This window comes from Andrographis paniculata, unplaced genomic scaffold (assembly GCF_009805555.1).
Source record: "Andrographis paniculata isolate CXL003 unplaced genomic scaffold, ASM980555v1 Contig21END, whole genome shotgun sequence".
NCBI lineage: Eukaryota > Viridiplantae > Streptophyta > Magnoliopsida > Lamiales > Acanthaceae > Andrographis > Andrographis paniculata.
Window position 1 is genome coordinate 2,979,032 of NW_026137502.1, and position 25,030 is coordinate 3,004,061.

At 32.9% G+C, this 25,030-nt stretch overlaps 2 protein-coding genes across 6 annotated transcripts; one reads left to right on the forward strand and one right to left on the reverse strand.

Annotated features, from left to right (window-relative positions):
- The first annotated feature begins 2,555 nt into the window (after positions 1-2,555).
- LOC127244889 (uncharacterized) lies at positions 2,556-7,170 on the forward strand. 2 transcript variants are annotated; one of them, XM_051265474.1, is made up of 9 exons: positions 2,556-2,885; positions 3,177-3,486; positions 4,631-4,989; positions 5,064-5,313; positions 5,386-5,551; positions 5,624-5,726; positions 5,805-5,945; positions 6,120-6,326; positions 6,401-7,170. In XM_051265474.1, exons 2-9 carry the CDS (start codon positions 3,231-3,233, stop codon positions 6,683-6,685), a joined length of 1,767 nt encoding a protein of 588 aa, XP_051121431.1. In that variant the 5' UTR covers positions 2,556-2,885; positions 3,177-3,230; the 3' UTR covers positions 6,686-7,170. The 2 variants fall into 2 exon arrangements, with proteins under 2 accessions (XP_051121431.1, XP_051121432.1); XM_051265475.1 differs by lacking the exon at positions 2,556-2,885 and adding an exon at positions 3,600-3,679 and having other exon boundaries at positions 3,190-3,486.
- Positions 6,990-21,017, reverse strand: LOC127244890 (serine/threonine protein phosphatase 2A regulatory subunit B''beta-like). 4 transcript variants are annotated; one of them, XR_007837349.1, is made up of 15 exons: positions 20,497-21,017; positions 18,267-18,509; positions 18,071-18,176; positions 17,845-17,944; positions 15,127-15,232; positions 14,934-15,024; positions 13,654-13,795; positions 13,201-13,348; positions 12,986-13,095; positions 12,210-12,366; positions 11,516-11,641; positions 11,278-11,428; positions 7,414-7,464; positions 7,253-7,319; positions 6,990-7,169 (listed from the first exon to the last, which is right to left on the reverse strand). XR_007837349.1 is itself a non-coding variant. In XM_051265476.1 (13 exons), the coding sequence occupies exons 1-12, from the start codon at positions 20,644-20,646 to the stop codon at positions 11,288-11,290; spliced, it is 1,620 nt and encodes a 539-aa protein (XP_051121433.1). In that variant the 5' UTR covers positions 20,647-21,017; the 3' UTR covers positions 6,990-7,319; positions 11,278-11,287. The 4 variants fall into 4 exon arrangements, 1 of the variants encoding a protein (XP_051121433.1); XR_007837348.1 differs by lacking the exon at positions 7,414-7,464; XR_007837347.1 differs by having other exon boundaries at positions 6,990-7,319.
- Positions 21,018-25,030: the final 4,013 nt, after the last annotated feature.

Consider the following 25,030-nt stretch of genomic DNA (forward strand, 5'->3'; position numbering starts at 1 on the left):
CAACCATAGTTGCACAAAATCAAATAGAATGTGTTAGTTAAATAAAATAAAATTTAATAACTATGATGATGGTTTGGTTCATGTGTGGAATGAGTCAAATTACCGTGAGCGCATATATAATAGTACACGATAATATAATATTATTTATTCATCCCATAATAAATTTTTTTTTTAGTAACTGTACTATCTACCTAACATTACAAATACCCTTATAATTTACAATATATTACACAAATTTCATTACCTTATTATCATACATACCAATAAGGTTATTACGTGCAAAAAAATAAATGAATATTTTAGCATAATAAATATATATAACACATTACAATATATACAAACAGCACAACACATGCTTCTATTTGGATCAAATTAGCACCATGGTGATTTAGACTTTCCAAACTGTTCAAAATCGTCAGTTTTAATTTGTCAAAATGTTTAGTGAAATTAAAATTTTCGAACGACGGTTTTGATTGCAGATTTAGAACCTCTAGTTCTAGTTTAAAAAACATTTGAACCCCATTTTATATTAATTTTTCAAAATGAAAAATTTTGATTTTCTTAATTTTAATTTTACAAGTAATTTTGATTGCAATATAGATTGATAAATATTTTTATTGTGAAAAAATTATATAGCTAATATTTAAAAATTTATAAAATATTTATTTATAGGTCTATTATTTAAAAAATTAGAATGGATTAATATATATATATATTATTTAATCATTAACTGTATAAAATAATTTAATTTATAAGTTACAATTTCCTATTACAAATTATTTTGTTCAAGAGTATTTTAAAATTTATTTAAATTTTAAATTATTTAATTAGCCAATTATAAATTAGTTTAGCAAAAAAAGATTGTTCAAAATATAATTAAATTTTGAAAAAATATTTTTAAGTTAATATTTCAACATTTAAAATTTATATTCTTGACCCATTTCAAAATTTTAATAACAAAAAATTCAGTCAAACCTGCTGTTTATATCAAACCGTAGTTTCAGTTCTGAACTAGATGTTTCGGTTCAAACCACCAAGCTGTTTAATTTTTAGTCATCCGAATAGATCTGATTAAATCTAAACCGTTCATTTTAATCAATAACTCTAGCTTTTGGTTCGAACAGCTTATTTGAGCGGATTGAATTTCAATAAATAAATAAATTTAATAATAAGATCGGCCGTTTGAACCGTGAACCGCCAATTTCCGGTTCGGTAAAAACAAAGATTGATATTGAACTGTGTGTGCTTTGTTTAAAGAATTTTAGAAGATTTTCACTATTGATGCCAAATTTTTAAATATATATATATATCAAATTAATTTTTTATTTTTTATTTTTTATATTATATTAAAAATTAATTTTAATTTTGAATCATCTCCAATCAAAATTCAAACTTTATTTCAAGAATTTTAAAAAAATTTCGCTATTCACACCAAATTTTTTTAAAAAATATTAAATCAAATTTTTAATTTTCATTTTCTATATTATACTAAAAATTAAATTTACTTTCAAAATATAACTTCTGTTCAAACAAACACTCTGCAGCCATTCCGGTACCGGTTCAGAAATTGGCGAGCTGCCGGCGGTTCATAACCTATGGCTGATTTGACAGCCGTGCTAAGATGGTAGAGTCAGCAAAAATTAAATTGAACACTAAATTAATGGATCCCTGCCTGCCTGACTCCATTAAATTATGGAGTAACAAACTGCGGTTGTTAGAGTGGGAGAAGGAGAGAATCCGGAGATATACAGTGGAACGGAAGCAGTTATTTTAGCGGTGACTTCCAGGAGTCGAGGTCCTGGCCTCTCAGATATTTGCAGGGACCAGGGACCGAGTCATGCTCATGCGTCATCATCCTGGACTGTAAGAATGACCTGAAAATGCAGCAGCAGAGCCACTGTGAACCGCGGGAGAGATGATGATGATGATGATGATGAATGATCATGATCACACGATCCAGCAATGTATGTTTGTTTGTTTGTTGTTTCTGAATAGACTAGACTGGACTGAAATGGACACGATTGCTTTTTCAATGGGGTCTGTTTTGTTTTATTATTACTGTAAAAAAGAAAGAAAGAAAGTAAGTAAGAAAAAGGAATCATTCATGGGTTTCGCGTTTCATTTCCCAATGCCTTTCTGATTCCATTTGATTGATTGTTTGTTTGTTTGTTTGTGATTCTGCTTCTGCTTCTGCTTACCCGTGCCTTGCTGAATTCCTTTTCTTTCGACCCCTTTTTCTTTTGGATAAAAGAAGCCCAACTAGTAAATAAATAAATAAAGAAATCATTTCTTGGAAATTTCATCATTGTCATCATCATCATCATCATCATCATCATCAATGGCTTAATGCTTATTCTTGTTCATCTTGGCAAAAGATGAGATAAGCCTTCGGCAGCACCCTTCCTCTTTCTCTTTCTCTTTGGGACCATCCCATCTGGATTTGTGATGGTGGTTATAAATAAATAATTAATTAATTAATTATTTCTTCAATGTCTTGAAATAAATAAAAGAAAAGGGTGAAGATTAGCAGCGAGTGGTGGGTGGGTGGGTGGGTCGGTCTCTCTGTCTCTTTGCATGGTTTTGTATCAGTCTTGTGTTTGGGTTTTGGTGGTGTGTCTTGTTTTGCTCTATTCCTTTCTTCCTTCCATGGGGTTTCGTCGATTAATCTTTCTTTTTTGCTACTATTGCTATTCTTCTGCTTTATCTGTACGAACCAACAATCTGGGAATGAATATCTTCAATCACTATCATTATCACTAGAAAGAAAGTATTTTTATTATTATTATTATACAATTCACTCACTCACTCAATCGCCTTTGCACGCCAGCCACAATGCCATTTCTTGATTCCATTCTTCCCTAATTCTGCAGCGATCATCAATGTCTGTAAGTGCTTTCTTGATTCCATGCCAATAATTCAATTCAACAGAACAATAATACTATGGGGGATTTTCTTGGTTTTGGTTTGTTGGTTCTGCTCAAATTTCCATCTTCTTCTTCTTCAATTGCTCATATCATATCATATGGACGCTTTACTTTTTCTCCACTTTTTCATATAAACCTTCAAGCAAGCAAACTCTTTATTGTCTATCTGTCGAATTCCAGTTTAATTTGTCATGCCCTTTTCCCCTTTCCCTTTCTGATGTAAATTAAGGGTGATATTTGTTGCAAATTCAGGGAGATTAGGAGAGTGATGTACTCTGATTTGAGAAGAAGAAGACAGAAAGAAACATGGAGGCCATGAATCATCATCATCATCAACAACAACAGCAGCAGCAGTCTCTGGAGAGAGTGGTGTCCCAGAAAGCTTTAGTGCTCAGCAATTCATTTCCGTGCCAGATATGTGTGGTGGGATTCTTGTGTGGGATTTGTCTCACCTCTCTCTTTCTGGCTGCCCTCACTTCCTTTGGTGCTGCCTCCTCTGCCCTCACTTCATTCTCACCTTCATCTTCATCTTCATCTTCATCATCAATTGGGATCTCCACTGGTATGTTCATCTTCTTCCTCACACTCTCTCTCTATACTATCTGTCTATTTGATTCTTAGCTTGGTTGATTATGTTTTTACATGTGTAATACTAATCTTGCTTTTTTACAAAAGGTCGAGGTTGAAGATGATTTGTTTCATGCCATTGTTAATTAAGGTCTCTAAGGATGATGTTCTTCTTAATAGGCAAAAAGGTACAAAAGGCTAAGGTTGAAGATGATTGGTTGTTTCCTGCCATTATTAATTAAGGAAGATGATCTTAATAGGGAAAGAATACCAGCTTAAATAGCTCCCACTTTTTTAACTTTCACACCCACACCCTTTATTCACTTGCAAGTAAAGTAATCTTTGCCTTTTTTGAATATTCTTTGCCAAGAAGCTTAGAGTTTATGTGAGATTCATCTAGCTATGTCGAGACTATGTCTTTGTCTCAATCGATACATAAAAATACTATAGATACCAAATGAATATATAACACATAGCATATACTGTATAAAATATTAGTATGTACCGTAACTTCTATTTTATATGTGTGCATTAGATTTATATCTAATGTGTTGTCTAATACTTTATTCGTCCATCTTTCTATTGTTTTCCTCTATTCCATTCAAAAGTATTTGTTTTTCATTATAATAAAAATAATTCATATATAAATATCAATTTCTTTTTTATTTGACAAAAATGTCAAAGTCACCTACAAACGGATCATTGTCCGTGTGCTTACTCTTTGTTCATGTATAGGGTGTTTTTGTGAAATAATTGTTAGACGCAGTATTTTTCTTTTGCAGAAAAGAAATACTAGTATCTTTTTTATAGAAAATCGCAATATTGTATAGTAAAACAAAAAGTTCGAAGTAAACAGAGCCTGTGAACCAGCCCATGTTTGCTCAATCAATAGAACTTGAAGTTTTGTAAGTGGCTATGCACTCACTATTTGATGCTGCATTCGGGCATAAGTCGAAAGACAGGACTGGTTAGGCAAGTTAACGCGTAGAAACTAGTATTGTCGTACTTTTGGGGCGACAACACATCCTGCTAATACATATAAAACTGAGAAATTTTAGGACCAGAAGTTCTTCCCGGAGAATTTTGTATTGATCTTTTTCAGGGCTTTGCAGAAGTAATGTTCTTTGCTGCTAATGCAGGTGGAGACTGCAAAAGCTTATTACTTAGAGAAAGAATAATGTATTCTGAGAAAAACATAAGCGCAACCGACGAGAAGATCTCATCACTATACGACGCATGGAGCAATTTACTCAACAACTCTTCCGCAGATGAGAAAATCAAACTCGGAAAATCTGATGTACCCAAAGCCCCTCACTTGAAGAACTGCAAGGCGAGCGTTACAATAAATTGTCGTCTTGATACACGTCTTGGGAACCAAAGCTTCCCTCCATGGACGATCTGGAAAGGATCGTTGGACGAAGTTACAGTGTCAGCTACCAATGAGCAGCTCAAAAATTACCGGGATCATATAATATCCGAGGGAGGTTATCCTCCTTGGGTATGCACTCGACAATGTCTAGTAACTACCATAGCTCGCATTGGTTAAGCCTGACTGTCGATAAATTTTATTAGGTAAGAGGCTCGGATGAAGAGAACTATCCGTTGACAAGGAAAGTGCAAAGGGACCTATGGCTTCATCAGCATCCCGATGACTGCAGTGATCCAACCGTAAAGTTTCTAGTCGCGGACTGGGAAAGATTGCCCGGATTTGGCATCGGGGCACAGCTTGCGGGAATGTGTGGTCTGTTTGCGATTGCAGTGAACGAGAAGAGGGTCCTCATTACAAACTACTATAATAGAGCCGACCACAACGGGTGTAAAGGTGAAGATGTCTTGATTCGTTTATTACCGTAACGATCAAAACTTGAAAGTGTTCTGATCATTCTCTCTGCAGGTTCGTCGCGATCGAGCTGGTCATGTTATTTCTTTCCCGAAACCTCCGAGGAGTGCCGGAGAAGAGCGTTCGAGCTGATGGGAGATAAACGGGCTTGGGAAACAGGCGTTATTACCTTCAAGGAAAATTACACGACGAAAGAAATATGGACGGGAGGGACACCGAGGTAAAAATGAGAATTGTAAACCCGGCGATAGGGCAAGATGAGTTTACGCTTTTTCTTTGTTGCGTCAATCAGGGTGTGGGGCAACCCTTGGTCGATTATACAGCCGACGACAGAGATAAACGGGAGATTGGTTGTTCATCATCGGAAAATGGATCGTAGGTGGTGGCGAGCTCAGGTAGAGTGATAAATCCGACCCTAAGCTCCATTAGTATCGATATATAGAGATGGTTTGACGAGAAGAAGCTGGTTGTAGGCAATTCGGTACCTTATGAGGTTCGAATCCGAGTACACTTGCAACTTGATGAACATTGCTCGCCATTCTGCATTTGGACGGGAAGCTGCAGAAATGGTTCTGGTGTCATCATCGTCGTCATCAGCTGATGAACACAATGAGGTATTACACCATACATAACCTGAATTACTTACTACTTTAACACGAGAATCTGCAGCCACTATCATTCGGGTGCGCTCAACCTGCAAACTAGGTCCGACAAAACAAGTCACATTAGTCTGAATTACTTCTAATAAGATGAAAATATCTTTTCATCCCAAATGAATTGCATTGCAGGACGATAAGGTATTGGATGTAAAAAGAGTTGTTTGGTCGAATCACGAGCCATGGATTCCTCGTCCATTGTTGAGCATCCATGTTCGGATGGGGGACAAAGCATGTGAAATGAAGGTTGTTGGATTCGAGCAATACATGCGCTTGGCGACAAAGATCAGGAAGCAGTTCCCACATCTTAATCACATCTGGCTTTCCACTGAAATGCAGGTTAGCTCAGCTCAATTCAGTTCATCTATTTATATCATATCAAATAAGACTCATTGATTTCTATGCATATACAGGAAGTGATCGACAAATCAAAATCCAAATCCTTCAAGCACTGGAAATTCTACTACACAAATGTTACGCGCCAGACAGGGAACATAACAATGGCAACTTACGAAGCGAGTCTTGGGAGGGAGACTAGCACCAACTATCCTATAGTGAACTTTCTAATGGCTGCCGAAGCAGACTTCTTTGTCGGGGCATTAGGGTCAACATGGTGCTTCCTCATAGACGGAATGAGGAATACCGGAGGAAAAGTTATGTCGGCATACTTGAGTGTCAACAAGGATAGATTTTGGTAGACAAACACTCTTAAGAGGCTATACTTTAGTTGGCTATATATCAGATGACATATACATAAATAAAGTGCATGTCTCTGTTTGGACCAACCATTCCTCCTAAGTTATTTTACAAATTTACATAATTTTTTTCACAGGAGTAAAACCAAAATAATATATATATATATATATATATTCTCAGACAACTACAAGAGGAAACTTTTCGAGTGTTCAAACAAAATGTATGCGATGCATAGAAGGTAGTAGTTTTCACCAGACTAAACCAATCCCACCATGAAAAAATAAATGTACTAGGAAGCACCATTGCTGCCACTAGAAAAGTGTCTCCAAAAAAGAAATAATTAACAAAATGTTTTCTTACAAGCTAGACAACGGAAATACATCTGTTCCTGATTAGCCTTCCAGTCGACAAGCTCCCCCAGTGCCATTTTCTAAATGCTCCCACCGGCATCAAGAAATTTGAGGTTCCTCTAGTCTGGCAAGAATGCTACATGCAGATAAGCTCAAAATCATCTTCATAGTATTTAAACATACCATCAGTGCAGCGGACCGGAAATCATATGTTTGTACCACAAAATGTTGCTTTAAAGATCAGTCGGCGGTTCCATATCCATACAAAGAATTCATTACATAGAATCTGGAGATAGGGGGAAAAAATCAGCACAAGCAAAATCGATCAAAACAGCTAAGACACAGGGCAGTAAATTAACGATTGAGAAACATCACCATACCACTTTCAATAAATGTGCCATGGACCACATTTGGCATCAATGTGTGGTGAACTGGTGATATATAAACAGTACACAATCACTCAGTATACAACTAAGAAATGTTTTGGATAAATATTGGATAAAACTATCTTGCTTTGAAATGGCAAAGAAAAAATTACTAATTGTCCCTTAGTTTACACTAGTGCTAAAATGCCTTCTCCATATTCAGATAAGTTCACTAATCATTCACAATGGCTTGGGATTTCAGACACAGGATTACGAACAATAGATGCTAGTATGTAAAAATTAGTACTTTCACCAATGAAAATGAACAATAATTATTTCCTTCTGAATCTTCTGATGGCACAGATTTCGTATGAAAGTTTATGTAGTTGTCAACTAGAGAAGCCAGTGGTATATAGATATTTTAAACGATAACTAAGATTTATCTACTGACACAACAGTATTCCAGATAACTGCAGACTAAGCTCAATATGAATGGCCAGCAACATTTAAAAGATAACAGAACTACAGTTATGGCCGTGGAAGCACATTCTTTCGGTAAGAAGCACTCGCCGGCCTTGAAAACTCGAAAATGAAAACAACATCGGCGATTCCCATCTAACTTGGTCTATTATCGATGATTTTCTAATTGAAGTGAAGATTACAGAAACGTTACTCAGTTTGGATAGTGTTTCTGGCAGCAATTAAAAGATGGGGTAGAAGGAAAATATCAAATAAGACTTGCACATTTGTCCAGATAATAAGTTCCAAGGTCTATTTGTCCATGCTGAACAGTTAAACCTGAAGGCAATAATACACTTATTTTGAGTTCCTACCATTATTTTGATACATTCTCCACAATAAAGCTAATGGAAAATTCTGATTCCAGGGCAGATGAGCATACATAGAAGCTTCAGAAACATATAGTTGTCAATAGCATGCTAATAACAGTGTTGTGGGGCAGAGCAGGCAGTCCGCCACTACCGCCGCTCTGCACTGCCATTTGCGCAATAGCAGCAGTAGCACTGTTTAGCATTGGAGTGGTGCAGTGTGGCGGAAGCTCTATGTTTGTTTTTACATGTAAGACTATGTATTGACATAATATTTAAGCGACAATCAATAAACTAACCATTTAGTTTATTAATAAAAAAAGGTAACATTTTGTGGCCATTTGATTTTATGTTGTATAATATAATATCGAAATAAGAGCCTTCTATCTACATTAGGAAGCAAACATTAATGAGAAATAAAGTTTTAGCTACTTCTATCTCTAGAAAGAAAAATGACATCGTTGTCCCGTAAAGGATAGTCTGACGGTGAAAAGTGAACTCGTAACCGTGACGTCATAGATTCAAACTTCCAATGCTTTGTTTTCAGATCTTGTCTGAGACACATGGTTTGCCTAATGTGACTTGCCTTCTCGGGATTAATTTGCAAGCTATTAGGTTCGACTTATGATTTACCCAAAACGCACTTGAATAATAGCAGCTGCAGATTCTTATATTATTAAAAAAAATGACATTATTGTGCAAAGTGAAGAACATACAATGTAAGAAATGAATAAGGATAAAGAGCTACCTCATCTAGAATATAGGTTAGAGTATTAGTTAGGAGGGTGAAAATGAGAAAGAAAATTATTTATTAGATTTTGAATCAGGTTAAGTTTGATTATCTATTTATCAAAATAGTAGTGATTTATAATTGTTTTTGTTTATATAACTTATCTGTGAATAATATTTGACATTTTACTAATTTGAATGATATCTATGATATTAATTTATAGATTTTACTTATACATTTTTATTGCAATTTTGTATGTACAATCATTTTTATAAGTATAATTTTAACATTTTAACAATCAACTATCTCACTATAGCATTTGAGGTTGACCACTATGTATCACTATTAGAAAGCTATTAGAGATTGACAATTATGTTATGAAGACATGGGAGAATATTCAAATGATGTAAGAATATTTCCATCAGCAAGAACAGCTCCCTATTGCTAATCTCCCCATGAAGGAATACCATAATACTTGCAGGACTACAAAGTTGCTGGAACTAAGGGTATGAATAGCAGCTATTGAATCATACACATGGAATTAAAAAGTTTTTTTCAAGAATAAGAAAACATTACATGTGTTATGTGTAGAAAATACTAACTACATAATATGCAGCACCCATACTGCTATTTTCAAATTCACTTTCATATTTTATACAAATTACAAATGATATATTTCAAGCTGGTAAGACGAAGTTTTAATAAAAAGTTGGATTTTTATAGCAGTCCTAATACTCGCACAAGCTAATACAGTAACCTATTCAACAATCCTCTACAGAAGTTGCTTCATTCTTAAGCTCGTTAAATTAAACTTTTTGGAAGCTGTTGTTTATTATTCATTACTGAAAATAACTTAGAGACTGAATTTATATCACAGAATATAACAATGTCCCAGCATATCAAAGGTGTTGGAGATGTGTAGGTACCTGTTAAGTTAACTAAATCTTAAAATAGCAACAAACAAATTGTGCTCATTAATAAAGATATTCCCCGCATAGTTGCCATTGCTTGCTTGAAAACAGGATTTATATACTATTTCAGCATTGGGTTATGGGGTTTGGGTTTGGGTTTGGGAAATTAGAACTCCCCTGAAAGCTTTGTGACTGGAAATTGAGGCTTGGAACTTCTTTCTTTGAGACCATTAATTCAGCCCATATCTCTCTCACTAGTATTTAGATCAGCTTATTTGGGTGCCTAATTCAAATGGAGTTTACTCTTGTCTATCCTTTCATTGGGTGTTGGCCTTAAATTCTTACCAAAACTGGCAATCATGGCAGGTTGTTCTCATGATGGCCCACATTAAGTTAATACATTTGTCTAGAAACTCCTCCAAGGTGACCTCCCAATAAGAGGAATCTTAGTTATCCATGGTTGCCTAATCTCAAATGATATTTGCCCTCTAAGCCACCTTTTTCAAGAATCTTTGGATTAGCTTTTTCTTTTATGCCCCCTGTTGTCAGAAATATGGACCTATTTCCTCGTATTCTAGGAGTTTTAATGGATTTGGCCATCATTGTTACTTAATCTTACATCTCAGTGGTCATCATTTTTTTTTGCATACTAGTCTCCAAATCCAGGAAAGAGTGCTCAAAGCTATTCTTTGAAAACTAGAAAATCCTGCAATGATTCCTGTCAAACTGGGTGAATTCATCTCACAACTGGTGAACAGTACAAGACCCACTTTCTGGATTTGGATCTCCCCATTTCTTTCCTGGTTAATAATCTTCAAGACATCTCTCTTGGGCACCCTAAATCACCCAAGTTCAAACAAAAATTCACGTGGAAATCTCCAGATCACTCTCGGTGGTAAATTAACAAACTGGTTGGGATTCATTCAAGATCATCACGGTCATTTTATCATTATCCTCTCCAAACACATTGGCATCAAAGAGACAAATCCGATAGAAATCTATTGTTTTCACCCTTGAAGCAGTTCTTAAGAATTAACCCTAAAATCATGGTGGAAATGACACAACGAATGCTCTTGGTTGGATCCTTAGCTCTTCACCCTTGTGGAAGTTGAACTCAGAAATAAGAAACTTTCACCTCTGCATTGAGAAGTGTCCCTTAATCACTTTACAACCTATTCCCCGTGATCAAAGGGGTTGCAGACGTCTTTGCTAGGTGCAATGCTAAGCGAAATGTTGAGTTCTCTATTTGGTCTTAGCTCTAATTCTCTCCCAATCTCTCCATATATGAAATCTACCTTATTAAATAAAAAATAAAATTAAAAAAAGAAAAGAAAAGAAAACAGCAACAAATACGGATCAAGATGGGATAAACAACCTCAGAAAAATTATGGTGTATAAAAGGTAATCTCACCAAACTTAAGTCAGAAGGGAGCTTCCAGTGATTCATCCCAAACATCTGCACTTCCATTAGAGGCATCTTCGGCATCTTCCTCCATTGAAAGCCTGATATATTCTCTGTGTGCAAAGCGATCCCACTCGGTTAAATTTGGGTTCTCACGCTCCTGTCCAAGCATTAAGGTGTGTAAGAAGATCAAGTCTTTTTAAATGCAACATTTTCAAACCTCCATCAATAAAGTTATCGATTTTACCTGGCGAATTAGGAATGGATCACGAGTCTCAAAAGCCATAAACTTGTTAAGGTTAAAAAGAATGTTAAAAACACTGCTGGAAAGTTTGCTTGCTTTGAAATCCCGTAGCATAAAGTAGCTCTCATTCTGCAGACAAAATAGATTACATATCACATATATTATGCTAGATGAACACGTATCAATCCAAACATTTGGGACCACAAACAATGAAAGCACAGCAAAGAAGCAGAAATAACCGAGTAATAAAGATATGGATACTGCTGCATAGAAGTCAATGCTCTAGTTCTATTTAATGAATTCATATACCAACCAAAACAAAGTTCTTCTGACACCAAACTCAACTATATAAGAAATTGCAGGAGAAACTTTTCATATGCTAAGAATAGGGGGGAAAGATAATATCATAATAACGATTGGAACTTTTGGCCTGATTACTGACTTCCAAATAGAAGTGCTGTAAACCTGTATAGTTCCCAATGGCCTATGGTAAACTAAAAAGCAAAGGAAGCCTTAGGGAAATATGAACCACGGAATACCATGAAGAATATAGTACGCAACTGGCAGAGCTGGAAGTTTGTGCGGCAAAATATAGGTGAGAAAATAAATAAAATAAATACCTTTGGATATAGAAAGAACACCAACATATATAAGAAAAGAAACTGATAAAATAAATATCAATTAAAAGGAATTTCACCTCTGGATTGATCATGTCAACTATCTGACACAGAATATCTTCGAAAAGCACAGGCTCCTGTGCCATGCATTCCATTCTGTGCAACTGCTCCTCGTAAAAGAACTGCATTTCATTCCTTGTAATTACTCCATTACCGTCTATATCTATGCATTTGAACCTTACAAAAAAAAGAAAAGTATGAGAAGAGTAGATAACAGAACTAAGCAAAGCAACCTTCATAGTTCAATCATTACATAGCAATCCAAATCATAAAATGCAAATTATTCTGATTACAAGGGACGCTAATTACAGCTAACAAGCCCTTTTTACAACATATATCCAAAAAGTCATTAAACACTATTAGGCAGTTTTAAGTCCTTGATTTACTTAACAGTCATTATGGATCACTAACTATGGTAAAAGTCAACTGCAAAAACAGCAAATGAATTATTTAAGATAGCTCATGTTTCCTGCAGGAAAACAGAGCCATTATCTATCAACTTATTCATGCACTAAATAGATTAGTCCAACGATTAACAAAAACTCCTTTTCTTAAACACCTATGAAGGGCCTAGTGATTGCTCAAATAGCACAAACCCTGCTACCCACATACAAACAATCCAGCAATGAATCTGGCTACTTGTTTCTGATTATTCATCCATTTCCTACATTTAAAGACCTCCTTTTCAACAGATATTACTTAAACCCCATGTGCACCACTATTAGGAAGAATAATCCATTAGAGAACTCCAAACAGAATGCACATTGTTGATGTGACAGATAGAAAATAGACATACCAATACTCGAGACTGGGTTCAGATGATTTATCCTCCTCTGACAATATGAAATTAACAAAATCTTCATAGCCCATCTTTCCTTCAACCTTACTGGTAAACTTTCTGGGAACCTTCATTAATGTCAAATATGATTTACTTAGAAAGGCAGTTGAAGCATCTTGAACAAGCTTCAACAAAGAACTCAATTCTTATGTAGGAAAGGAGTATAAGCAAACCTGAGAAAATATTCTATCAACAATCCTGTAGGTAAGTGCATGATTACCATATTTGATGAGGTTCTCTTTGTCAATCAAAAAATCATGATCTCTATCCAACTCCCAGAACTTGCAATATATCACATAAAAGTGTTCATAAGAGAAGTACCTAAAACATAAAGAGAAATGAGTTAGACAGTAAAGTGTTGGGAATTAATACAGGAGAAACAGAAAATACAAGTCAAATGCAAAACATTAGATGTGCATAACAATCTTAGAGGGGGAAAAAAAAAAATTGATGTAGCAAAATAAATCCAATACACCCATTAACTGAGAGCTTCATTTTTATTTCTTCCCAATACCTCATTTACAGTATAGGGAGTTAATGAAGGTAAAATTAAATTGCACTTAAGAAATAATTAACTACAAAAGCAATTCGAATGCAAAACCCATAAATATTATTTTTACAATTACCTCAAGACTTTGTTAATATCCTCTTCCTCATCCGCATGCTGCATAGCAGCAATTAAATCTGAGCGCTTAAGCTCTCTGAGTGTAAGACGACCATTCCCAGCTCTATTTACGTAGAAAAATATTCTATATATTACAGTTTCAGCTGGACAGAACAATACTTAAATGTCAATCAAACAATGCACTATTAAACAAGTGGATAGTAAAACAAGCTTAACTTTCACATCATCAAGCAACCAGAGAAAGAGTTACATACCCAAAATTGGACAGGTGTAAGTAACTAAAGAGCAGAAACAAGTTCCATGTCTTACATACTTAGCCTACATCCACGAAAATGTTGATTTGCTCAACATCTTATTATCTCTCACACTTGCATTACAAGAACCATCTAATGACATGCAACAATACGTAACGAAGTAACTCATCCATTGGTTTATATGCTTAAGCTCACACTTAATGAATTTCTTTCATCTAAACAAATGAAGGCTTAACAAGGTATTAGAATCAAGTTACGATCCTGGACATGTGGCTCAGATACCATGTTAAATAACCATCTCACCTAGAAACTTAAGCTAGTAGGGCAATGCATCATTAATTACATTAATATAGTTTTCCAACAATTATCATTATGAATAAATAATATGGAATCAATACATAGATATGTTACAAATTGTACAAACGGGCTCCATGCAATGACAAACAAATATTAACTAAAACTGCATGAGGTTTTATGTTTGACAAACATGGAAGAGGATAGTGAAAGAAATACAAGGATGGTGACCAAGATGGCAAAATGGCAGTAGCAATATTCACAGAAACAATAGAAGTTAGATATTCGTGTGTGTTTGAGGGAGGTTTACACCATTTAAAATGATGTAATTGTTTACTTTTAACAATGTCGGTTAGTTGTTTGATAGGGACAGGGCCTCTAACTATGATAGACAAACAGCAGCCATGAGACCAGAAAGGAAAGAAAACAAGCATATCCTAGGATAAACCAGCCTTCCTTTTCGCTTCCCTTCTCCCTAAACTAGACAGCATTGTGATACAGGTAATAGGTATAGTCATAATTAACAGCTCTAACAATGACACTGTACTGCAGATATCATTCTGCCAGGAAAGGTGATATAAATAGTGATATAACTCAACATAATGTCTTTGTGGGAAATGATACGTTACTTCCATGACAAGAACAGGGAAAGAAGCAATGGAGCAACAAAAATATAAAATCAAGATAAAAACACAAAAAATTAATAAGAGAAACCATATATGAAGATTCATACCATATCTTTCTTGAAATTCTGGGGTACTTTGTAAAAACTCCAACCCTGGATGAGTTGCCAGAAGTTCTCGAAGCACAGGCTTAAAGTCATCCTGTACCGAGGTCATGATGGACCAACAAATGAAACAGTGTTTGCAACAATCAGTAAATTTTCATGAATCTTAAGATATGAAGGATGGCCTTTGTCATGTTACCTGGGTCAAGCATTTGAGATCTGGTTGCTTCAAAATTGTGTACATTTGCGTTGAGATATCTTTTGTCAGCATGTTCTTATTAATCCAATAATCTACAAAAGCATCCCTGTTTGCATATCATCATTTATAGTGTAAGGATGAGCATCAACCCTTAAAAATCCATTTAGACTGCATTTTTATTAGCTCAATCAACCACAATTAGTCATACACACTTAAATAGAGCAGAGCTCAAATACATAGTTTATCAGTTATAAAACATATTTACAGCTATTAGTATCAGATGGGTGCTTATACTTGCAAGATTTAAAGTAGCCAGCTGCTACATTTAGTGACATGGTCCAATAACAGTACAAAGTTAAGCCATGATCATAGAATGCAAAAGTTGAGAGTGCTATATAGTTCATGGCATGCTCAAAAAACACCTCTTATTCTGAGTTTGCGATAATGCCTGACCTCCAAGTATTGGAGACAGTCTGTAAATAATATTCACCCATTATAATGCTTTTTGTCTTCCCTTCTTAATGAAACTTTTACAATCTCTCACAAACATAAAAACTTAAATCTCAGTTACTGGAGAAAGGAAACTGACGAAATTGTCCAGACATATTCCAGATCTGAACAAAATAATACACGAATAAATTAACACTGGAAACTTATCCAACTTGTTAGATGATGTTAAATGACTATCTCATCTAAAAGCTTAACTTGTAGGGATACGCATCATTTATTCATTTATATTTTACAAGAATCAACCAACACGCCCCCTCATGTGCAAGGGGAATATCCGCCATTATATGAATCTTACACGTGGACGACGACGAATGGGGGCGGTGGGACTCAAACACGGGACATCCCAACTCTAATACCATATTAGATTATGTTAAATGACTAACCTAAAAGCTTAAGTTTACAGGGATACATATCATTTATTTATTTATTTATATTTTACGGGAATCAACCAACACAACTAATCAAATGAACTCATAAATTACTGAATGTTAGCAAACAATGTAACACATGCAGTAAATAATCAATTATGAACAAAAACAGAGAAAGGATACTAGAGTACATCAATCCCTATCAAGCACAAAGACATTATGTGATATGACGTAGAGGTGTGTCAATTGAGGGCTTGTTCACTACTTGAAACCATTCATCTATTCACATATGATTATTAAATAATCCATGGGGTAGACAAGTTCAGAGTGAAATCTACAGGACTCATCTTGCAAAATGAAAGTGAAGTGTCACTAACTTCCCAAACAAAACATCATAAATCATAAATGTCCATATTCCATCCAACAGATTTACCTTTTTGAAATGGGACACCACTCCAACCTTATTAGTTGAGAACAGGACGCAGTTAGATTATTATCCGACCATAAACACTAGAATATTTTATTGATTTTCCTTCTCTAACCTGTTGTTCTCATACGTCAAAGAAAATTCTTATCAATTTATTAAGTGAAAACCTTCTATGTAAAATAAGTACATTTAAGTTTAAACTAATTAAGGATATGTTACATGAAATAGTTCCCTGCTTTGTTTTATTAAAAGAGGTGTTGCAGAACAGAAATGCTACATTTCAATCATGCTCACGCAAAGCTTGGCGAGATATTTTAAGATAATGAAAATACAACTTGTTAGCTGTAATATCACCCATGTTAAGAATTAAGATAACACCAGATGCAGGATGCAACTTGCAAAGATACAATACAAATGGACCAATAGCAGAGGGGATCCAGTAATTGTTGCAGATAAGTTGGATAGCAAATAATAGAAGGAATCACAGAGGTGGTTGAAATAGTCACATTAGGGAATAGTAGTTGTGTAGGAGAGGAGTGGATTGCAACACTACAGGGTGCCACAAGCATAGCTATGCAAGTCATTTAGAGAAAATCCAGCTCTTTGACATTCCAGTCATCAGTTATGTATAAAAAACTGAGAGTTTGTTTACTTGTGTTTTTTATCTCTATTTTTCAGTATTCAATCTACCAATTATACTTTAAAAACATCACATCCAACACCCATTTTCCATTCAAAACATAACATCTAACTACTATTGTTTCATCTCAAAAGTACAAAAACCTAGAGACAACGCAAGCAATCAAACCCTGAATGAATTGACAGAAAATGTGAAGAAAAAAAATAAAAATCTCTAGCATCAAGCATACCATAGGAACAAGAAATACATCAATGCTGTATTATTTATACCCAATGTGAACCGTAAATAATCTGTAAAGAAGAAGGTGATTCACCCATTAATGTTACTATATATTCATCCACAAAATGAATAACTAGCAAAAATCAAGCTCTCACTTTGTTTGGCTCCAACTCATGCATATGGGAAAAAAAAACTATCACATCATCAAGTATACTTGCTTCATCCAAATAAGTAAACGCATACACAAAAAGGAAATATAAATCTCAATCTACTCTTTCGATGATGAGCAAACACATCACGGACTTAATCAATTTAGGGTAGGTTCACAATGCATAAAACGAAAAAACATAAGGCACCAAGAGGCAGAAACTAAGTACACCAACATTATATTTATAGCTAATTTATTTTCCTATGCCCAAAAAAAAAATACATAAATAGGTCAGGTTCTACCTTAAACAAATACAAACTTCTCGATGGTTAAACCAAACTTCAAGGCAAATGGTTTACTCAAATATCATTGCAAAACGGGATGGACTAAAAGTCACAACTGCTACCTGGTAACAACGCCAGTGCCGTCAGTGTCAATCTTTCTAAAAAGTGCTGTGGAGAAGAATGATGGGAGCTTGCAAATTTCCTTTGTTACTGGTTTAAATTCTGAACCAAAATGAAAGTGTTTAACAAATCATTCCAGGTAGCCTTCAAGTTCCAAAAACATTAATGTATTAAGTAGATAATACAGTACTCAACAATCCAAAATGTTATATATATACCCAATCTCACCATGCATTTGAAGTCCATCCATGTGACCATAAAAGAACTGATTGATTCTAAACAAGCACCGTTCCTTCAATTCATTTGCTGGTGGACGGCCATCTTGGAAATAGAACTGCACTAGTTTTCGAGTTATAAATAAAGCAGCTAAGAACCAAATCAAATAAATCTTCTAAAAAATAGTATCATGATAAAATAACTCAACCTGAGGTATAAGTTCCTTTACAGGTTCATTAACTAATTTCAGGGGAGAGCCTAAAGCGGATGGGCCTGCTCTCTGTTTCATGACCCGGGGAGAACCTGATGAACTTCTTGGTGAAAGTGGCGGCGTACTACCAGCAGGAAACATTGAAGGCAATGAATTGCTGGTGGCAGTATTTGTGTTAGATGAAGTTCCAACAGCATTTAGTGCACCGCCCCCCTTGGCATTATTAACCAAGGATTTTACCTGTAAATTATAGGTGATTCACTGAGAATGTGTGATAACATTTGAAGTATAGTAATAGTTCTAAGATCAAATAGACAAAATCATTTTCCAAACTACATTTTTTACAAAGTCCCCAATCAATAAGTGAACACTGAACACCCACCTCTCCTAATCCACTTTCAAGGGTTTTAGCATGCATGAACTTAACTCGAGAGCCATAAGTAAACTAGAACATTGCATAATAAATTATTATCCATTAGTGACCTCTAGTAGAAATACCAAAATAATATCAAAATCTGAATGATTCAGTGCTTGTTTAAAATGCTTTCAAAAGATAATACCTTTAGAGTAATATTTGAATATCATAGGAAAATATGGAACATGGTAGTTCATGCTTAGAAGTTGAACTAAGTTAAACACATATGTTATTGGAGAAAATATAGGGAATTTTTGAAATATATTGAGTTAAAACCTAACTTGAGACATTAAGTAATGGTAGAATCACACTGTTCTCAAAGTAAGAACTGAAAATTAATTCTTGAAAGAAATTGGAAAAGTGGAAACTAATGTCAATAACATATCACAGGAAGAAGTGCTAAATCAAATATTCAATATAGTTGGGAGACTCCATGACATACATATACCCATAGATATTATTTCAGATGGTGTTATTCAATTTTAAAAGTGAATATTACTTCAAATAGAAAAAGAACAAAATTAAAAAAATCAGTGTTTCAGAAAGTCATCATGCTCCATGGAACCAAGTAAATTAAAACCTATATGAAATCTTCTAGTGAGTCCTTTATAAGAGATAATTAATAAACAAAAAATCAAGATTCAAGACCAAGGAAAGAAAATTTCATCAGCATCACATACAAGAATCATATTTGCATTTGCTAGTTTGGGAGATTTCACTACTACATCAAATCAGCAAAGTGAAGAACTGTAACTAAGTATTTGACTTTGTAGATCTAATCTAGTGGTAATGCCAGAATAACAAGCTTCCTTCTTCATTATCAATAAGGCCATGTTGGTAGCTTTACAAAATGAATATATTTCCCAGGCCACTAAGTAATCTCAACTAACTAGATCCCTGTCCAGGTATTATTTCATCCTTCTTTGTACAGAAGATGGAATTACAACCTCAAATTTCTCATGTCTCTTAATATTTCAATATCTCAAATATCACTGTCCTTAAGAATTGTCTTTTATACTTCTAGCCCTTCTAAATTTGATATTCTAGCAGTAACCAAATCCACCCATAATGCTGCCTGCAGCCTAGACACTTCGAAATCAGCAACCATTCTAAACAAAGTATGTAAACTTGCAACCTGACAATAATGGAACTTCCAGGAAATTCTATCCTTCATAACATGACAATATAAAAACCAAACCACATGTAAAAGACTGCCCACATATGTCCAACAAATAAGACAGGTGAAATAAATTGCAACAACCAGGTATCTGTAATCTGTGGGTAACATTTTTTACAACAGGCTATTGGAGTAGAGACATATAACCCTTCGCCAATTCATTTACATGCTAAACATTGAATACTGCTGCATTATCTTCACTTTCAGCCAATCATAGTAGCTGAGCCTTTGAAAAGCCTTTCACCTTATCCATGATGCCACTTTCAAAGTGCTAGGTTACAATGCTTGTATTCTAGGTGGGGAAATGCATTATTAAATTCCCATTCCAGTCACATAGTGCCACTTCAACACTGAAATGTGTTAAAAGTGTGTCCAGACAATAACCAAGAACAATATAAAGCCAAAAAATACGTATAGCTGTTGCTTTTATATTGTCCCAATGATGCATCATTGAATTCAAATAAATGCTGTTGCCAAACGAAATGACTCACTGCTTCCTATTATCCTAAAACTACTCGACCCTCCAAATAGAAAAGGCAACCCGATCATGAAAGGTTCACAGACAAGCTCCAATGCAAAAATAATAAATAAAATTGATAACAACGGTGAAAAGAAGAGCTAACAAAAAAAATTACCAAAGAATTGGTTTCAGGAAGCGAAAGCCACTGATCGAAGAGCTTTTCGGCAACATAAGGGTTAGCCTTGATGGCGAAGGCGGACACCTCCGGGAGCTGCAAGAATTCGGCATCCAGACACGCGACATCGACATTGAAATCCAAATCCATATCTTCCCTATCAAAAATCCTCAATTTTCAATATCACAGACAATCCGTAGATCTCGAAAGGCTTCTTGAACCATCAAAAAGAAGAACCAGAATCAGCCAACCCCGAGCAGAAGAAGCCCGAATTATATATCCAGTCCCGGATCTTTCTTTGCAGGGTCCAAACCGGAGGCACGTAGGAGATTCCAGATACAAGCAAATAGAAGCACTAGAATTGAAAGAAACCCTAAAATCGAATCGGGATTCCAACGGAGATCGAAGATGCGAATGTGGGAGAGAAGTGATTGCAAACCCTCGAGCGAGCAGAAAGGCAGCGCCTGTAGTCGTTCGGCGTTAGAAAGAAAGAGACAGCCAGGGAGAGCCCACGAGACGAAATCATCAATAACAATAATAATAATTATTATTATAATTAACAATATAGAGATTTAATTAGTATTAATTGCAATCAAAACATTTATCAACGGACTCGTCGTAATTATGGCAAATTATTAATTAATTAAATTAAATAGATGGCTTTCACTTAAAAATAGGAACACACTAAACAATGAAAGAACATATGCAATATTAAGCTGTTATTCAGGTTATATTATGTTGTATATGTTTAAAAACACTTGAATATAAATAAATAGTTTTCACTTTAAAAATAAAAATACACTGAATAAAGAAATAACAGATGCAAGATTAAGCGATTATTTGGTTAGGTTCTATCGTACATGGTTGAAAACACCTGCATTAATAAATGGCTTTCATTTGAAAATAAAAAACACACTGAATAAGGAAATAATAGATACAAGATTAAGTTGTTATTCTGGTTATGTTCTGTTGTACATGGTTAAAAACAGCTGAACATGAATAAATGACTTTTACTTGAAAAATAAAAACATACTGAATAAGGAAATAGCAAATGCAAGATTAAGTTGTTATTCTGGTTAGATTATGTTGTATATGGTTAAAAACACCTGAACATGAATAGATGACTTTCACTTGAAAATAAAAACACACTAAATAAGGAAATAACAATGCAAAATTAAGCGGTTATATTATGTTGTACATGGTTAAAAACACCTGAACATGAATATATGGCTTTCACTTGAAAATAAAAACACATTGAATAAGGAAATAACATATGCAAGATTAAGCGGTTATTCTGATTAGATTATGTTGTACATGGTTAAAAACACCTGAACATGAATAGATGACTTTCACTTAAAAATAAAAACACATTGAATAAGAAAATAACATATGCAAGATTAAGCGGTTATTTGGTTAGATTATGTTGTACATAATTAAAAACACCTGAACATAAAGAAAATTTGAAAACAAAAGGCTCTACAAAAACCCGTCTATAAAGCTGGTCAGCAACAAATGAATCGTGGAGCGATAAACAGCAATAGAACTGAGAAGGCATTGAAGACATGATTCAAGTCCATGTTTGGCTATTGGAGAAAGTGGGTGATGAGTTCAGGGGTTTGAAAGAATAACTACGACACTCTCCCTAAAATCTAAGAGCGATTGTTTGTGTTATGGTAAATATGGCGAAACAAAACACAACAAGAGAAGAAAAACCTCACATCTTATCCTTAAAGTTTATCATTTTATTTCAATAGTTTATTTATAAATTTTAGGAGTTTTATCAATTATGTCATAATTTATCTTTGTCTTTTTAATCATTTCAGCAGATATTTATATTTATAACGGATTCTAGTTTAATTATATCGAAATCGGTTGTTTAAGTTCGAAGTCGCGCAAATTCCCCACCGGAGCCGCTTACCAATCCAACGACGCACAAACTCTTTGAAGTACTTTCGGAACCCGCATCCACGGTATTGACAAATGAGGTTGGAATATCTTAATTTTTGGCTTCAACATGTTCATAATACTCTTTTATAAGCCTCATTCTTTCCCCTCTTTTTGTGTTTTTAATTTAAAATATTTTTTATATTAAATATAAAAAGTAATATTTTGTATTGAACTGTTATTTAATAAATAAAATATATATTTTTATTAAAATATATTTTGTTCTTCTATCTCTTTTTATCTTTTTTTTATTAAAAATAATAATTTAATTCAAAATATTAATTTTTATATTAATAATATATTTTTTAATATTTTTGTTTGAAGATATTTTATAAAAGATATGAAAATTATTTTAATAATATAAAAATTAATATTTTATATTGAATATTACTTCATCAGTTTGTCCTTAAAAATTACATTTATCTCATTATATTTAATATTAAAAATACCATTAATAGTTTATTATGAGACGAAGAGAGTAATATATTTTATATTTTTATACATTCTAAAATATTATCGATATTACAAATTCAATGAAGTCTAATACTATTAAAGGGAGATATTAATGGTGCTTTTGGAATTCTCCTCACACATCACTGATTCTTTTGTATAAGTGTGTATGTTTGTTTGTTTATTTTTTAATTATTTTTAAAAAATTCTAATAAAAATAATGAAAGTATTTTTAGATATTTTTTTAAAAAATAATTTTAAATAGAATTATAATAAAATTGTAGATATAAAATTTAGAACATTTTAAAGAGAACTAAGAATGGAAAATCAGGCAAAGAGGATTTAATGGAAGGTATTTTTAGGTTTATTATTTTCATTTTAAATTAATATTATTTATTGTACGGTTTTTAACGAAATATATATTTTCTCTGTCTCATAATAATATTATTTTTTTTATTTTAATACAAACAAAGTAACTGTACTATCTACCTAATCTTACAAATACTCTTACAATTTACAATATATTACACAAATATCATTACTTTTATATCATATATATTAATAAGGTTATTTTAGTCATTTCTATTTTATTCATACTATATTTCAATATAATACTAATATTTTTAAAACTATTGTAAAAAACAAATGAATATATAATTATGAAACAGATGAAGTACTATTTGTTTTATAAAAATATTATATTAAAATATTATTTAAATAAATAATTTATTTTAAATTATAAACAAACAAATCCTTTATTTATATATTTATTTTAAATCCCTGCACTTGTTAATCCAATTATTTATTTGTCAGGAATAAAAATATGTGATGACAGCATTAATGCCTTTTCATTTCCTACCATATGATACAGTAGAATTAAAGGTTGTGTTTGTTTGGATCATCTTTTAAAACTTTACTATTTATTACTCCCTCCGATGCCATGTCCACGTTGCCGTTTATGCTCGTCCCATATACCATATCACTTTCCTTTTTTGGAAAATGATTACGCACTTTAATCTCATTTTAAATTTTTATTATTTTTTTAAAATTTTAATTAAATTAATTAGTTATTTTAATTTTAATTTATAATTATGTATATTATAAGATAATTATTTTCACTAATACATTATTAATTATCTACTAATTATACCCCTCCTAAAATACCGTATCTAGAATGTAGCAGACACGATATCTAGGACGGATGGAGTAATTTTGTTTTCTAGAAATATTTTTTAAAAAATTATTTTATATTTTGTACTTTTTACTCCCTCGGTAGAAAGTATCTATTTAATTTTTAGATAAAAACAATTATAATATTTTATTAATTAATAAAAATATATAATATGATTAAAAAAAATTATTTTTGTTAAAATGAAAAGTATTTTGATATTTTGATATTGATTATTTTTACTATGATACTCCCTTGCCTAATTTGAATTGATTCATTTTTTTATCATTTTAATTAATATGTTTATATTTTTAGTGTATTATATTTGATCAAAATATAGTTAATCGATATAAATCAATTTAATTAATTTTTTAGCATTATATATAACTCATTAAAAATCATTTTCTAACTTTTTTTAATAAAAAAATATTTTTATCTATTTTTAATTTTTATCTATTTTCATAAAATTAGTTTATCTTAATTATTAAAATTTTTTTATTTATTTATTTGTATTATTTAAAATTTTGGGTGTGTTTACTTGTACAATTTTCATTTTGATTTTACTATTTTAACTTATTTTTTTTTATAAAAAAATATCAAATCAAACATTTGTTTTTTATTTATTAAATTACATTAAAATTTAATTTTACATTCAAAATATCACATTAATACATATTTATATTATATCAAATAATTATTTCAATTCAAAATTTTATTATTCAAAACTAAAACTAAAACCAAAAATTCACAAATAAACACACCATTTATTCTTTTATATTTTATATATATAAAATATTTAAATACACATTTTAATTTATTTTAATCATAGTATATTAATTGTTATTTTAATGTATATTTAATATAGGGTTTGTTTGTCTAAGTTTTTTTTTTTTTTTTTTAAAATGATTACCCATTTTAACATTATTTTAAATTTTATAATTTGATATTTTTTAAATTTTAATTAAATTAATT

Coding starts and splice junctions, on each gene's coding strand:
- LOC127244889 (XM_051265474.1), top strand. CDS start 3,231: ATGGAGGCCATGAATCATCATCATCATCAACAACAACAGCAGCAGCAG. Junction 4,990..5,063: donor AGGGAGGTTATCCTCCTTGG/GTATGCACTCGA, acceptor AAATTTTATTAG/GTAAGAGGCTCGGATGAAGA. Junction 5,552..5,623: donor TGGACGGGAGGGACACCGAG/GTAAAAATGAGA, acceptor TGCGTCAATCAG/GGTGTGGGGCAACCCTTGGT.
- LOC127244890 (XM_051265476.1), bottom strand. CDS start 20,646: ATGGATTTGGATTTCAATGTCGATGTCGCGTGTCTGGATGCCGAATTC. Junction 15,233..17,844: donor GGCACTGGCGTTGTTACCAG/GTAGCAGTTGTG, acceptor ATATGCAAACAG/GGATGCTTTTGTAGATTATT. Junction 13,096..13,200: donor TTGATAGAATATTTTCTCAG/GTTTGCTTATAC, acceptor ACATTAATGAAG/GTTCCCAGAAAGTTTACCAG.